At 45.8% G+C, this 16,809-nt stretch overlaps 1 protein-coding gene across 1 annotated transcript; it reads left to right on the forward strand.

Annotated features, from left to right (window-relative positions):
- The first annotated feature begins 11,166 nt into the window (after window positions 1-11,166).
- On the forward strand, window positions 11,167-13,361 carry HOXD1 (homeobox D1). The gene is made up of 2 exons (XM_081052230.1): window positions 11,167-11,897; window positions 12,268-13,361. Exons 1-2 carry the CDS (start codon window positions 11,273-11,275, stop codon window positions 12,600-12,602), a joined length of 960 nt encoding a protein of 319 aa, XP_080908356.1. The 5' UTR covers window positions 11,167-11,272; the 3' UTR covers window positions 12,603-13,361.
- Window positions 13,362-16,809: the final 3,448 nt, after the last annotated feature.

Genomic DNA, 16,809 nt, shown 5'->3' on the forward strand with positions numbered 1-16,809 from the left:
GGAAAGAGATTTAGGCTGATGGAGACTTTCCCCTGGCTACCAGGAGAAACTCAGGACCCAGCCTGGAGTGATGGGAGGAGACCCAATTGAGCTAGCCAGGGGGGTGGGGAAGTGGCAGAGGAAAAGGCCTGAAGAGTAGTCCTGGCCCCTGGCAAGGCGGCAAGAATGGGCGATTAACTCTATATTCTGCCTCCTACTGGTAGCTTTCAGCCTGATCCAGGGACCTGAGAGAAAAAAAAAATCCACCTCAGATGGGATCATTAACTTAACCATTCACTTGTATCATTTCTTTGTACGGCTTTTCAATGAGAGAGCAAAGGAGAGAATATAGAACAAGTCCTTTCCCGGTGCTGCAGCCCCAAGCTTAGCCCCCATCACAGACACATCAGCTAAATTAGTTCTCCAGGCCCCAGAGGCTGCTAACCTTCACATTCTTTGAATTTCTATAGTAAGGAGTATTAAAGGATAGTGATTCCCTGTACTAACTCCTCGTCCCTTCTCCCTCCCCCAATCTGTACCAGCTGACTGACCCTTGAAAGAAGTGCATCTTCTCAGCCAGCAGGCTTGGGAGCCTAGGCTCTCCATCTGTTGAGGTTTTTCAATAGGGAGGGTGAAGAGGATGTGTGTGTGTGGGTGTATGTTTGAATAACAAAGAAGGAACCCAACATTCAACTCAAGTTTTTCTCTGCTTGAACTAGGGAAGCCAGAAGCTTGTTTACACCTTCAGTATTCAAGGGACAGTTCCTGTTTTGACTTTATCTGGAGAATTAGTTGAGACTTCCTCCTGAAGCCAAGAATTGGTTAATCCCAGTAACAGATCTAGGAAAGTCCTCTTCATCTGGGAGTTCTTGGCATCTGGGAGTCGTTCTTTCAGAAACTGTAAGAAAAGAATAGAGTGAACAGAAGTTTGTGAGTATTAAATAAAATAAAGAGGGGCAGAAGGCTCCCTAGTCCCTACTGGCCTCCAGCCTGATTACTTGAGGGCACTGCCCCTTCCCAGAGAGGGTATAGCGAGGGCCTGGGTGAGCAGACCTATCCCTAGACACTTTAGGCAGTGGGAGCTGAGACTGAGTTACTTACCAGCCACGCCCTCACCACCTTTGAGGACTGGGTCACTTAGATCTCTTGTAAAAGGCCTGGAAGGAGAGAGAAAAGATGGGGTAGATGAATCATCTGCACTTCCTGCATCGGTGGTGCTGGCTGGTAGTCGGATCACAGAGAATGAAATCTTAGTCCTCATTATTCCCTTGTCTTCCACTCCAGCTACAAACGCCCTCCTCTTTGGGGGCCAAATGGATTTATATAATTGGCCTACAGCCTATGCTTAAACATTTCCCTCAAATCTCATACCCACCTTGGCAAGTTGGAAAAGTACAGAGACAGTCCAAAGACCTACTTTCAGGCCAGGTTTCCACACATGAACGAGGAGCCAGGGTCAATGGATGTTTAACCATTTGTAGTAGCAGAAGCAGGTGAAGGGCCCCCACGAGATGGTGCGTAAGTCTTCTTGTCCTAGATCTTATGGCAAAATGTATTGGCTGATCCCTTAGGTAGTTTGGATCACTTTTATGGAAAAAATAATATCTGGAAAATCATGAAAATAGTGTTTTAACATTAATTAGTAAGAGCCCAAGGAGGAGATCTTAATGTAAATCTGGATTCATGGAGAACCTTGGTACAAATGAAATGTTTTTGCTGGGGGAGCAGGCCTCATACCAGGTCAAGAGGACTTGTTGGGCCAGGGCCTTTGTGAAGGAAGGAAGAGCTTCCTGACTTATAAGGAGATAGGGAGAAGGCCTTTTGAGGGCTGTTTGTTCAAAGTGGTGCCCTACAAATACCACACCACTCCGCACCTCCTCAGCAAGGGCCAAGCAGGGAAACTGGGTCCAATGAGCTGACCTTAAGGAAGTGGCAGAGCTGGCACCAACCTTCCTGCCACCCCCACCCCCACCCCATCTGTTGCCCCTTGGGGCAGCACGAAGCGATCTTGGCCCCACAGGCAGAGAACACACAAAGGAAGCCCTCACCCGTTCTCTGACCAGGGACACTCTGGGGAGGAGGCTGGTGGGACCCCGAGTCCAAGCACCTCCCTCCCCTGCGGGGAACAATAGCCAGCGGTCGGGCAGTAGCGCACAGCACAAAGGCCAGCTCAGGCCTTGCCACCATGTGACACGCGCTTGCTGGAGCTCTCCCTGGCAGCCCCGCGGCAGGGCGCCGTCGCCAAAGCCAGGCTGAGTTTGGGGGTGGGTGGGAGGGTGTTCGTGAAACCACCTGCAACGCTTCGGACAAACGGGGAGTTAATCACCCAACCCACTGGCGGCCACGTCCCCTCTCGCCAGCAAGAAGGTCTGGGGAGGAGAATGGGTGAATGATTTCTCTGCGTGTGTCTAGGGTGGGGAACGGGAGAGGTTAGTCCTATTAAGAGTTCATCAATCACCCGGTGTGCACTTTTCGCTCGACAGCGGTTGCTCCTCCTTCAGAGCAAGTCTGGGCCAGCTGGGAACCGACCAGAAACCGCAGGCGGAGGAGAAGCAGGCATGCAGGGTGAGCGCCAACCCAGGGCGCGACCCGCCACTCCGCACTGGCTCACCGGTAGGCCGGAAAGAAATACTGGCCTGTCACCTCCTCACACCGTGATCGGCACTGCTTAGCGCCAGCCTAGCCCTGGGACCACTCAGGGTGCCCAGCGCCCACCTGCCACGCTGGCCCCAGCTCCGGCCTTGACCCTAAGTGATTCTGCACCCCCCCAACCCCCACACCTTCTGCTTGCCCACGGGACACCCTTAAATGCTGCTCTACCCCCCTCCCCCCAGGGCCAAATTCATCTCTGAAGACAGGACAAGAAAAATCCCAATAGGTCTGAAGGGTCTTGTGGACACTGTTTTATTTAAGAGTTTAAAAAAGATGTCCCCAGGGAGTAGAATTCAGGGAAGCCACAGAACTAGTTTAGTTCTCCTGTTTATCTGCAGGAGTATTCAGTGTGGGAGGAAGCAGCAGAAGACCACTATTGAACTTGGAACTAAACTTGAATTCCACGTAAAATAACAATATATACTTAAAACACCAACCACAATGACATGACTCTCCTCTCTTTTTTGATGTGATGGCAGGACAAGAGCATTTAGAAACAATTTTTTTTAATTGAGGTATAATTTGTATATAACATTGTATCACTTTCAGTATAACAAAATGATTTGACAATTTGTATACACCACAAAACAGATCACCGCAATAAGTCTAGTTAACATCCATCACCATTCATAGTTACAACTTTTTTCTTGTGATGAGAACTTTGAAGATTTATTCTCTTAGCAATTTTCAAATATGAAATACAGTATTATTATATATACTGTGCTGTATTTACTGTTTTTACTTCAATTCTTTTGGGTTCATTTTGAAAACACCATAAAGGGATAGACTGCAAGTTTGGAGGGAGGGGGGCCGTCATTAGCAGTAGAGCTGTTTCCAGCAGGAGGGCCTGGGTGAGCAGGTGGGGAAGCATTCTTCTACTCCCTCTGGAGTGGTACCTGCTGTCCTCTTTGTAAATTCTAAGGAAGTTCCAGGCTGCCTCCTTTTAGCTTTTTTTTTTTTTTCTGAGTGCTACCAGCTGAAAATTTTCTGAAGTTAGTTAAATACGTTGCCTCAGCTCATAGGAAAGGGTCTCTAAAGGACAGAAGGTCCAGTCCCAGCTTTCTCCCCTCTTCCTCAGTCCTCTTCTCTCTCATAATCCTTGTGGGTGGAAATTAACTCGCTTTGGAGAAATGTTCTACTGTCAGTTTGCTTCAGATATATATCTGCATTAAGCATATATAAGCATTAAGCCTTGCACAGTGTCCTGAACTCTCTGAGCAATTAAGATACTTGTCCTGTTGTCCTTGGTTCAGAATCTGTCTCTCTCTTTCCTTGCCTTTCCACCAATACCCGCTGAACAGCTCCTAGATGCACGAGGCTTGGCCTTGGCATACAAAAACGAGTCACTAATGGTGTGTTCCCCTCTAGCTACTGGGGGAGAAAAAGAATTAATCTTGAAACAGTGTGACAGACGCTGCAACAGAGGTGTGGCCAAAATGTTCCTGGAATAAAGAGCTGGCGCCACTAAGAGTACCTTTTTTGACAGCAGTGTCAAAAAAGGCTCCTCAGAGGAGGTTGAATCTGGGTCCTTAAGGATAAGAGTTTTTTAGAGGAAGGAGGGCTGAACCAGGTGGAGAAAGCAGCACATACAAAAGCAGGGAGGGAAGAAAGAGCAAGGTCTGGACCTGGAACAAGGAGAATAGTTTGAAGTGGAGCATCTGGCTGGAAAATAGGTGGTAGAAGGACCCTAGAAAGGAGTCTGGACTAGGTCTGTATGTAATGGGGAGCCACTGAAGGTTATAAGCTGGGATGTGAGGTTATCTGTTTGGAAAGCTAACTCTTGGGGCTACTGTGTCTGATTGGAGAAAGGAGAGATGGGAGGCAAGAAGAAGAAAGGAGGCTGCTACAATAATCCAGCCGAGAGAGGAACCAACATAATATGGATGAAGAGGAGAGACATTTAGGGGGAAGAATTCACAGGGCTTGGTGGTCCACTGGATAAGTGAGAGAGGAGTTGTGGATGTTAATCCCTAGGTTTCTATTTTGAGGGCCTGAGTGGGTAGTCAGATCTTTCACCAAAATGAATAGAGGAGGGGGAATAGAAGACTTTGCAGGGGAAACTAATGAGTTCAATGTTAGGTCTACATTGTGTTTTCTGCTTTGCTAACTGATACATTGTGTGATCCTAAGCCATTCACTTAATCTTTCTGGCTTCAATTTCATCATCCATGAAACAGTCAGTAAAGATATCTATCTCATAAGTTTGTCATTAGAGCTGTGTGTGTGTGTGTGTGTGTGTGTGTGTGTGTGTGTGTGTGTGTGTTGTGTTAGGTACGATAGTCACCAGGTCCAAGTGAGTGTCCTATATAAAGCTCAAACCTAGGGAAAACATCCTTTTACCCATACTACGATGATCAATACTTAGGTCCTTGGTGGACAGTGAGAAATAAGCCTCAGGAAAATTAAAAACAACACCCTAGTGCTTCCCCGATATTGAATCCAAGCTAATGCTTAAGACTAGGTCAGATCAGATTGCTAATCAGAGCCCCTCTGCTTCTGGAGGGTAGTCTCCAGGGGACACATGCAGAAAGATGGTCTTGGTATGAGACCACTAAATAGGAGACCTCTTAGCAGATGTCAGAAAGCTTCTGTGCGTTTTTATATCATGTATCTTTTGGGGAATGCTCGGAGCCACACACTCTCTTTGAACCTCCTTAAGCTTCCCTGTGGCATAGTGTAGTATAGGAAAAAGTGTTGAGACTCTGACCTTGGCCATTTACAGTGCGTGTGACTACAAATTGCTTATCTTTTCTGTGTCAGTATTACCATCTGTAACACAGAATTATGGAAGGATCAAATTAGATAAGGGAAAATGACATTTCTGGAGATCTTATAAGGGTGAGTAACAGGATATCAGATTGGCAAAAATAAAAAACTCTAATTCCCCTGACTTGGCAAAGGTGTGACGAAACAGGAATTCTCATTTGTTGCTGGCAGAAGTATAAATTGATTCACTTCCATGGAGAACAATTTGGCAATATGTATCAAAACTGCCAGTGCACATACTTTTTACTAATTTCTATGTCTAGGGATTTTTCTAATAGGTAAAAACGTGTACATGTGTATGTAATAGCAAAAGACTGAAAATAAGTTAAAGGCTCATTAATAAGGGACTGGGTCAACAAGTTGTGGTAAGGGCATAGAGTAGAACAGCAAGAAGTTATAAAAATAAACCAGGAAGTCCTGTATGCATTTATATGAAATGATCTTCAAGATACAATAGGGAGAAAAGCATGGTGCAAAAGAGTCTATCTGATATGCTACTGTCTGTGTAAAAAATGTGGAGGTGTGTGTATGTGTATAAAGTATCTCTGGAAAGATATATAAGAAACTCATAAAATTGGCTGCCTATGTGAAGGGGAACAAGGTGCCTGGGGAACAGATTGGACAAACACTCTCACTGATACCCTTTTGTACCCTTTGAAACTTGAACCATGTACATTTAAATTTATCATCTATTTAAAAAATAAAGGAGAGAAAAAAAAGATCAGTACAAGTGTAACTGACCTGGGTGTCTCTTGTGTCTTCACACACGTCCTTATTTGTATTTGCTCTATCCAGCTACATTAATCTTGGGACACTTCTTGTTTTGTCCCCCCACTCCCTAACCCCCAGAGCCCTGATGCTGATCAAGCTCAGCAGAAAACGAGAGGATCCTTTACTCAGCGTGGTGGTGGAGGGGGTGGCGACCCAGGTCCATCACTGCCCTCTCTTGCAGGAGTAACTCAAGGTGGGTTCTTGGAAGTCTGGGGCACAAGTTTAGCAAGAGGAGGGCAGTAGACTGCTCAGTTAGCCACTCTGGCTGTATGGTCTTCCAGAAATGAGGGTGCCGCCTTGATCACTGCTCTGCTTGTTCAGCATCCAGGCTGCCACACTGCGGAAAAGGGGCTGCCTTACTCCCTGATTTTTGCAGACTGTGGAAAGGCAACAGACCAGTGAGTCAGAGACCCAAATTGGTTCCCTAATTTTTGCAGGATGCTTTGCCTTTCGACCTCCGAGTAAAGTGACTTCCCTCTAAAATGAGGGAGCTGACGTCACTTACCTCTAAGGGGCCTTCTGGCATGGACATCTTAGTCATCTTAGTCAGCCTTTAGCCGGGGAAAGAGTTACACCTAAGCCAAGGGACATTTCACCCTCTCTGGATCCCGGAGACTCAAATGCTCATTCCAGACGATTTGGGGGAGGTAGAAAGAAATGAGGGTTGGCTCCTTCCTCTTGAGATTCCTATTCCCACTCCTTTCCTCTTCCCATTGACTCAGGACCACTCTAAATTTTCTCTGAAGAGACTGCGAAAGACAAATCCCTTTCACTTCCTACCCCACTGGCATCATCAAAGATAAGTTAAGGAGGTGACAAGGAGAGCAGAAGTGAGCCCAGTCTACAAAGCACTATTTTCTCAGCAAAACTTGGGTAATTCCTGGTTACTTCTTAAGGATGTTTTCTAGAACTTCAACCCAACTAGACTTAAGTTTGACCTTGAAATTGACCTCTCTGTCTCTACTACTCAATAGGCCTCCAGATACGCTTTAGGTATACTCATGTTCCAGCTAGCCATGAGCTCTCATCACGGTGGTTTCAGCCCCCACCGCCCCAATCACCCATCTTTCCCCACACTGATTCCCCCTAACCTAGCTCCAAAAGCAGAAATACTCAAAGTGTGGTTCCTAAGAATCTTCCTTTAGAATCACCCAAGATGCTTATTAAAAATAAAGACTCCTGGGTCAGACCTATTGGATTAAAATCCCTACACTTTTAAATAAGCTCCTAGGGTGATTCCTACACACATGAAGTGGTTTGGGGAGTGAGTAATCTAAGGATATCCTTTACCCACTATGAGTCATGGTGAAGATACACCATTCTGTTCATTCTTTATTTCTGTGCAACAAACATTTACCGAATGCCTGCTGTGTGACAGGCACAAGCTTGACCCATGAGCCTTTCATTCACAAAGGTCTCAGGAAAAGGCACAACACTCTAAACTGTTTTCCTCAGAGAGGGTCATGTTAGCAGACTTCCATAGGTTTATAATTACTGTCCTTAGGATCACTTTCATCTCCATCTCCAGCTTGGGATCACTAAAGGTGCTGCAGAGAACTGCAAATCTTGCTTAAGAGAAAAGACACCCCCACCTCCTTTTACCCCAAACAAGCAAGAGCCTTTCTATGCTTTGGGGCTGTGGAGCCAAGAGTTTGCATGTACTCAAGTGTTTCCAAGGGGTAACAGGGCAGGCCTGTGGAGAGGGATTCCAAGACACTTCTTAGGAACAACTGTAAACACACAGAAGACCAGACTGCCACCCTCCATCACTTTTGCCTGCAGAAAAGAAGCTTGTCTTGCAAATAGGAGAGAACTGTAGTCATGGGGGGTGGGCAGGGGGTGGCTGCTTTGGTGAGCAGGACGGGAGAGATTTCAAAGCATTCCTACATCAAACACAACCTGGCAATCAGGCCCCACTGCTGTCACCTCCTGCTGAGAACTCATAGCACCAGGACATAGCAGGGCAAGTGACCCTCGGGAATTCATGACTTGAACAAGCAATAAAATCAGTAAGACATTTCTCCCACGCCCTGTGAACATGTAGGAGACAAACTTGAAACTTACTCAAAATATCCTATATTCACATCTTTCTACACGCACTTCCCTCAGTAATATCTTCTGATTTTTCCTTAGGAAATTACAATATTTCTGGAGTAGATTTATTTAAATTCTTCTGGAGTAGATTTATAGTATAGCTAAGACCTGTGCCAGAAATGAATTCATTGTTCCTTTGGTTTGTGAATATCTTTCCCCCTAGCGTAACCATCCCCTAACAAAATATTCTAACATAGTAGGTCCTTGGCAAACATTTGTTGAATCTGAGTCTGAGATGACCAGAGTCTTGACTGCTAATCTGAGCAAGCCAAGAACGAGTCCAGGAGTGGAGATGATAACTCTGAGCCCCAAGGTGTAGGATATGCCAAAGACTGGGAGATTCAAAGGAGGTAGAGAGACTGAATGTAGCTTTTTGTTATGCAATTAGCAGGGAACTGCTATTGGGTCTGAACAAATAGTGAACACCTTACCCACAGTTTTGAAAATAAAACAATATAATTTTAAAAATGTCTTTAGAAAGTTCTCTTTTAGGATAGTTTCTTCCCTCAGCAAAAGCTCATCCAAAATTTTCCTTCAGGAACATAGTGTAGATAGATAGCTCACAAGTACATAAAAATCAATGCTTAATTGTGATAGCAAGGACCCAACTTTTGTCCCAAATGTTTGGCAACAAAAACTTGGTCCTTGTTGCAATGAAGGTTGTCAAGGTACCGAGGCTGCCTTCTTTTTACATGAAACCTTAGAGAAAAGACGCCTAATTTGATAGGTTTTGGTCAGACTTTCCAGACAGTCACACTGGGTTTTCTGTCCTACATCCTGGGTTGCAGCCAGCTGGACGTCTTCTTCAGAGAGGTTTACAAGGCTACTCTTCCTTCATGACCCCCTGGGGCCTCTGGGCCTAGAAGTTGTGATTAAATGAGTACTTTTTGAGAGAGGGCCTCATACTTTTGAGATAGGAGTGTAAGAGCTGGGTCATTATGCTAGTAAAAACTGGCTCTTATAAGTCTAGCCAGGGGTGGCTGTGGGAGCACCGTCAACTTAGCAGACTCTGACTTGCTGATACTTTTGCATTAAGAGTGCAGAGGGAAGACAGTGAAGAAATGCGTCTACATATGAAGCCTGAGCTAGTTCTGAAGAGCTCTATTATTTCCTGACCAGGATGTTAGAGAAGAACCTTTATTTTTCTCTTTTAAAAAACTATTTAGGATCTTTGTCACCTGATTGGCTACAGGAGAAAACTGAAGTAGCAACATCAAGTTTGAAGGGCTATTTTCAGCATAGGATTCTCCAAGAATGCCAGCAGTGCAGGAACCCCAGACCCCTTTAGCTTTGTTCCTAGCTGTCTACCCTCTACCTACCCTCTCCCCATCATGGCTCAACCCTCCCCCATCATGGCTCAACTTCAGTCTCACCAGCAGTAACACTTTTGGTGTGGTTTTGTTTATTCACAAGTTCACATCCCTGTAAGGAACTGGCTCCCTGGACTGTGATGGCTCCTATTTTCCAGACTTCCTCAGAATGGAATTTTAGGCAAGAGCCCAATCGCTCTTTCATGACAACTGGATCAGTAAAACAATAATAAAACCTCGGTCACCATAACTCAGAGGCTGTAATAGATCAAGTTCTCAAGGGCACTTGAAAAGCCAAGAGTAGACTCTTTATTTACGCAGAGTTTTAAGAAACCATCCTCCTTCATTATTACTGTGTGTAAATAACATTTATGTGTTTGTTATTTTCCTACAGCCCCAAAGAGGGAAACATTAAAAGAAATGTTCAAGGAAGTTGGAAAGTGTGTCAGTGTAAGCTTGTCTTTGTAACCCTTCTACTCTTCATTTCCTGTGCCAACTGCACTTTTATTTCCCGTCTCTCTACACTCAGTAAACAAAACCATATTATCAAGGGAAAGACTTGAGCCCATTAACATTGTGAGCCCTCAGATTTCACTCGCAAGAGACGACGCAGCACTTATCTGATGGAACAGAAGCTTTAATTGCTTCGAGGTACAAGCCTGTCCAAACCTCTCAGATCTGACCCACCCCTGGGAAGCTTTCGCGCCCTCGAGCCAAACGCCTGGGATCGCCGTACCTGCCCGCCTCCTAGATGGGAGGGCAACCAGCGAGCGCTCCGTCACAAGGGCAGATTTCTTTATTTTGACAGCCTAATCCGAGGGCAAAATCAGCTAAACTTCCGAACACGGCAGAAACTTCATCTTCTTTTCAAATCACAACCTGGCACTCCAACATTCGCACTTCTGCCGCCACAGACGGGAGGAGTGGAAGAAGCCGAAGAGAATGCTGAGAAGTAAAGTGAGAATCTAATCTAAAAGTGAAACATTTTCGCGCCCCGGATACTCAGCCCCTACAGCATAACGTTTAGTACCATAGATCGGAGGGGAGGTGGGAAGTCAACCTCAGCTTCAGGTTTAGGGGAGAAATAACACCAGTACCAAGAAAACCAAAAGCGCACAGGACGCAGAGGGAAGAGGAATAAGTACCTTCCCAGGGGAAAGGCTGGGAGAAGTCCCGACCGCCAGGCTCCGCGCTCGCTTTTTAACCCCTTCCACACCGCGACGCCCACAACCCGCACCTGAGGGCCACGTCACCGCGGATCCAGAACAAGCGCGTGCCCTCTCCATCCTCTCGCCCTCACCCGAGCGACCAGTTCTGCCTTTCTGCCCCCACCGCGCCCAATACCTGTGTGGGGAGCAGGCGCCCCAGGCTGGCGCCCCGCGTTCCGACCCCGCCCTTCCCCAGGCTGCCCCCCAGGCAGCCGGCTCTCCCCGGTCGGGGTCTCTGGGCGGCGGCCTCCCGCAGATCCCGCAAAGTTGGCAGCGGGGTAGGCGCGTGGCGCGCGGGGCCGTGCGGGGAAGACGCCCATTGGCCGGCCGGAGCCACGTGGCCACCCCCGCCTCTATATTAAGCCACTATTTCCCTCCGGCTCGGCGCGCTCGCTATGGCTCAGCGAGGGCAGCTCGGGTAGGGCGGAGAGGCAGAGCGGCGCAGCCCGGCCCCGGCCCCAGCCCGCGCGCTCGGGTAGGTGAGCCGGAACCATGAGCTCCTACCTGGAGTACGTGTCGTGCGGCGGCGGCGGCGGCGGCGGCGACCTGCTCAGCTTCGCGCCCAAGTTTCGCTGCGCCGACGCCCGGCCCGTGGGCCTGCAGCCCGCCTTCCCCCTGGGCAGCGGCGACGGCGCCTTCGTTAGCTGCCTGCCCCTGGCCGCCGCCCGACGCGCACTGTCCTCTCCGACAGTCCCCGCACAGCCCCCCGCACCCCCGTATGCGCCTCGCACCCTGGAAAGTGCCTACGAGCCGGGCGCCGCACCTGCCGCGGCGGGGGGCGCAGACTTTCTAGGGCCCGGGCCTGCGTGCGACTTCCCGTGCGCTCTCGGGCGGCCGGCGGACGACGGCGGGGCTCAGGTGCACTACGCCACCTCGGCCGTCTTCTCGGGGGGCGGCCCCGTGCTCCTCAGCGGCCAGGCCGATTCCACGGCCTTCAGCGAGCCCGGCCCCTTCCCGGCGTGTCTCAAAGAGCCTGCCGACGGCCGCTCCGGGGCCTTCCAGACCGCATCCCCGGCCCCTGGCGCCTACCCCAAGTCCGCCTCCCCAGCCTCGGGCCTCCCCTCCGCCTTCAGCACGTTCGAGTGGATGAAAGTGAAGAGGAACGCCCCTAAAAAAAGTAAGTACTTGAGCCACGCAATGACGCCCCTGGGGTTGGGGACCGAGCCTCCTCCAAGAATTGTGCCGGGAGCATTTTGCAGCCGTCCCTCTAGACGGCGGTTTGGGGTCTATGGAGGAAACGCGTCCCGAGGCGTCATTACAGCAGGCAATTTCCAAGGAGCGTGCCCCGCATAGAAGCTCGGAAAATGTGCCAGGCGTAGGGAACATTCCAGGAAGGGGCTTTCCGTGGAGCGTTTATCTTGGCAGAAGTGTGTTCATTGGGACCCAGGAGGGCTGCGCGGTGACTTTGTGACTGTAGCCCTACCGCTCGGCCGGTGTTGGGTGTCCGCATTCTCTTGCCCCGCTGACGCCCTGTCTTTACGTTGCAGGCAAACTCTCAGAATATGGAGCCGCTAGTCCCTCCAGCTCAATCCGCACGAATTTCAGCACCAAACAACTGACAGAACTAGAGAAAGAATTTCATTTCAATAAGTACTTAACTCGAGCCCGACGCATCGAGATAGCCAACTCCTTGCAGCTGAATGACACCCAAGTCAAGATTTGGTTCCAGAACCGCAGGATGAAACAGAAGAAAAGAGAAAGAGAAGGGCTTCTGTCCTCTGCCACACCTGTAGCTTCCCTCCAACTTCCCATCTCTGGAACGAGCCCCAGCAAGTCCGGCAAGAGCCCTGGGAGCCCTTCTCAGGCCCAAGAGCCCTCATGAGGTTTAGCCTCTAGGCTCTAAGAACCTTGGCCGGTACAAGTCATAGGCCACCGCCCCCGTCTAGACTTGCTAGCTTAGTTTAGGATGGAGGTGGGCATGGACAGAAATTAATAGACGTTTCACCTGGGAAACGAAGTATCTTAATTGGCTTCTGAGTTCCAGGCTGTGTGTGTACAGATATTAATTTGAGGTCTCTTAAGCCACTTGTGTGTATTATTTGTCTTGTTGGGGAAAAGGTGCCCAGCTGCCAGCCCAGCCCTGCTGCTATGTTGCCTTAGTCACATGCAATTGTTGGGTTTAGAGTGGCAAAGCATTAGCTGCTGAGCTCTGCCAACCCTCTGATGTGCTCAAATCTACCCAAAGTATTTCTGGTTTTAATTTAAAGGACAAGGCTATATGTATTTGGCTTCTTGAGATCCCCAAAGCGTGTTAGGGTCTCCTTGATGTAGCTAAGCTGCTTCAACGATGATCTTCACATTTGCACTCCAGTTTTGTTTTTCTTTAAGAAGCAGTTTCTACCTCTCCGTGTGCCTGAGTGAAGATACAATCACTGTTTAGTTAGTAGCTGAACAAATCCACAAGGTGGGTAAAGATTAGAACCTGAACTACACTTTGACATCAGTTACTCAAACTTGAATGTAAATATATACAGTATGTATATTTTTAAAAAGGTTTGCTTGCAATGAACATATATGACATTTAATGTCATAGCATGTAAAAGGTTTGAACTTTTTTTATAATAAAAATTACAGAATCTACTACGCTCTGCTTTTCCTCACCTTTCATTTTGTTTATCTTTCTTTCATGTTGACTCAGTGTCTTTTTGGAACTTCGTGATTCTGCTATGAGAATTTGTTTAGGTTGATATCCTTAAAAAATAACAAACAGCAAGTTAGGGACAATTATCTAAGCAGTTTTTAAGGGAGAAAGAAACTACTCTGCCAAATATCAAAATAACCTAGGAAGTACTTCCTTACCGGAAATGTCATATTTTATGGCGAATGTGTAACTCAAAGATTAGGTGTCCACTGTGGGAATGTTGTAAAGCCAAGGAGACACTGATGAGAGATCTCCGTGTTCTTTTGTCTTCTGGTCTCACAAAAGGAGGAGGAAGGGTGGTCTGAAGACTTTTTTAGTTGGTTAATGTTCTCTGAGAAAGGCAGCTGCACATCAAAGGTTCTCAATGGCTGAATGAATTCCCATTTCCAAAGTCAAGTATTATAAAGGAAGCTGGGAGAGGCCAGTAGTCAAAAGCTTTCCACTTCCTGTAACCCAGATTGAGCATCTATCCGGCCTTACAAGAGATAGCACAGAGATGCCTTTCGTTTTTGAAATGAAATAATTTCAAATGAATTCGTAGGAGGAAGTACAAGCACACAATCTGAAAGTTGGCATGAAGGTATGTGGTAAAATCCTCTTCTCTAAACTTATTTCCATTCATTCCCCTAGTGCCCAGCTCTGAAGGCACCCGTGGTTGACCAAGCTTTTATGTAATCTTACAGAAACATTTGAAACACTGCAATGTTAATACATATAATCAAGTGGATATTTGGGACAATTGTCAGGGTATGTAATTTTCCTTACTATATAGATAGCTATAGGTAGATCTTTAAATTCCCTGTATAGTTCAACTGAAAAGCTTAATGGCCCAAGTAATCCAGATAAGAACCTCAGCTCTCCTTTCAGCTAGGATTTCAAGAGTCTAGGGTAGTGCCTCAAATCCAATAATTCAGAGGTCTAATGATTGTGGATTAGTTTCCTTATAAAACAGTAATGTGATTGTCTTAGAAGACTGAAATTATAATAAAATTCCTGTCCTTTGAGCTCACAGTTTAATGGAGTTGAAGAAATAAAATTATCAGCTCTAACAAACTCAGTTGATTAAGGGGGAAAGATATCACTTAAAAAGCAGGTCTGTCAGTATCATTCTTATGTTTAGACATCTGCCCTTCACTAACTTGATGTTAATCAGATCTTGTTTGAAACAACAGCTCCCCCTCTGAGCTCTGTAGCTGTCTGAAAGGACTTAAAGTTGTAATCTGCTTGCTTAAAGCTACCTCTGGGTTTCTCCTGCAGTGGTCTTTGACAAGGCAATGTTTCCTTTTTGATAAAAATTCAAATATACACCCAAATAAAAAAATATCAACACAGCTTGGTCATTTCCTTAATCTACCACCCTTTTCTCTAAGAAAAATAGAGCTTTTCCTTTTGAAGCTACTATTAGCACTTATCCCTGATGGATGTCTTACTTGATGAAAGTGGCTATTTTGACATACGTATAATGCTGTTCTATGAATTAGGCCAATATTAGCTATTTTTTGACCAACCCTGGGGATCTTTAAAAGCTTTCTTAATGTAGATCACTATATAGCTATATTCAGTATTAAGGAGAGACCTGGCTGGAGATCGGGACGAACTAGGTAACCTCTGGAGGTCCCTTCCAGCATGAAAATGCTACAGAAACAATTCAATGACTTCTGCATATTTTATTTTAGGTCTATCATTGGAAGAAAGAGAATTCGGTTCTAAGAAAGCAAATGCAGTCCCCAGGATTACAATGATACTGCGTTTATACAGGTAAAGTATATTTTAGAAATTATCAAATCCATCTTACCAGTGGAGGTACCTAGCCCATGTGGAGTATTTATAGAACATTCCCCCTTCTCATTATTCAGAGCCTTGTGTTATCTTGAGTCAGATCTTTCATGAAGTGTTATGGTTACTGCACAAACTGCAACTGCTAAAATCTGTTTTACATGATTTCAAACTAAATATGCTAATTCACCCTCCAGCGATCCATTACAAGAATGAATACACAGTGGACAATTCTGTTTGTTGTATAATTAACTATTCAATGTTCCTTTGTCTTCACAGAATGACCATGGGTCTATTTTCCTGGATTCAGGATAGTTTGAAGTGAGGAAGAAGAAATAAAGCATTTAATAACATATAAAACTTCCATTATTTGAGTACTAGCAAACGAAGGACTTGCTGATGTACAATCCTAAAGCAATGTCACCTAGATTAATTGTATGTGATTTATTCTGCCTCAATCTTATATATAGTGAGGCCCAAGACTAGAAGAGATTATGTCCAAATATCATGTCATAAGAAAAGAGGGACAGGCTCAGGAACGTTTCATTAGTTCTGACGTTCTTAATTATTTTTTATGGACAAAGAAATGCTCTATTTATGCTGAATATTGAATTTGAAAACCTCAGGACCTAATCAGTTTCAGAAAGATGCTTAATCTGACCACAGATCTCTCAACAAGAAATATGCCCATTGTTAAAACTTTATTTGTGGTTTTAAAGTGAAGCCATACTGGACACATCTCACAAATAATGATAAATCTCCATCTAAATTGAAATAAAGATTTTCATGGATTTGACTTCTATAGCATAATCCCAGGGCATGAACATGCAACAAATATACAAAATAGTTCTATTTAATATTTCACTTCTAAGTTAGTATCACTTATAAGTTACACTTATATTCAGAAATATAATTTCAATAGAAACTGTTTACCTAAATCTTGCCATAATAAACCAAGAGGAAAGCAATCCTAAATATTGGTGTGAAGCGGAGTTTTATTACTTAGATTGTGAAGATTAAACATTATCTCTTCCATTTCTAATAGTCTTATTGATATAATTTGGAAAGGATGGCCAGAGTGCTATTGGGATTTGTAACAGCTAATAAAGCAGGTCGCTGACACTTCTGAGGCATTTCTAGAGAGTGCTAGACTACATTACACATCTCACCCTGAGGAGTTGTGTAGAACCTAAACTATAAGTTGAGGGGTCTTCTTTAAGAAAAAACCCACAAAATCATAAATACAAAATTGGTAAGGCACCTCCCAGAACCTGGAAGTGCCCAAATTAGTGAAGCTTAAGTTTCTGTGGGTTCATGGTAAACCTATGTCTGCTCCTTCCTGAAATAATTGCTTCATGCCCACCACCCAGCCATCGCCTGTGAGATGATAGCAGGGATTGCTCTTCTCCAACATCTTGGAGCCAGAATTACTGTTTGTGCTTCTTCAAGTGTATCCAATAGTAGATAATAACCCCAAAGTTACCAGGGGCAGGTTGCGGCTCTGTTCTACAATCTGAGCTTCTCAGTCCCACTCTGCTTTGGGCTGCTGGCTGACTGAATTACTTCATTGCCTTGGGAATGGGAGCTGTCTCTCATCCTGGAGGGCCTTTTC

The sequence above is a fragment of the Rhinolophus hipposideros genome (assembly GCF_964194185.1).
Source record: "Rhinolophus hipposideros genome assembly, chromosome: 6".
In the NCBI taxonomy this organism is placed as follows: domain Eukaryota; kingdom Metazoa; phylum Chordata; class Mammalia; order Chiroptera; family Rhinolophidae; genus Rhinolophus; species Rhinolophus hipposideros.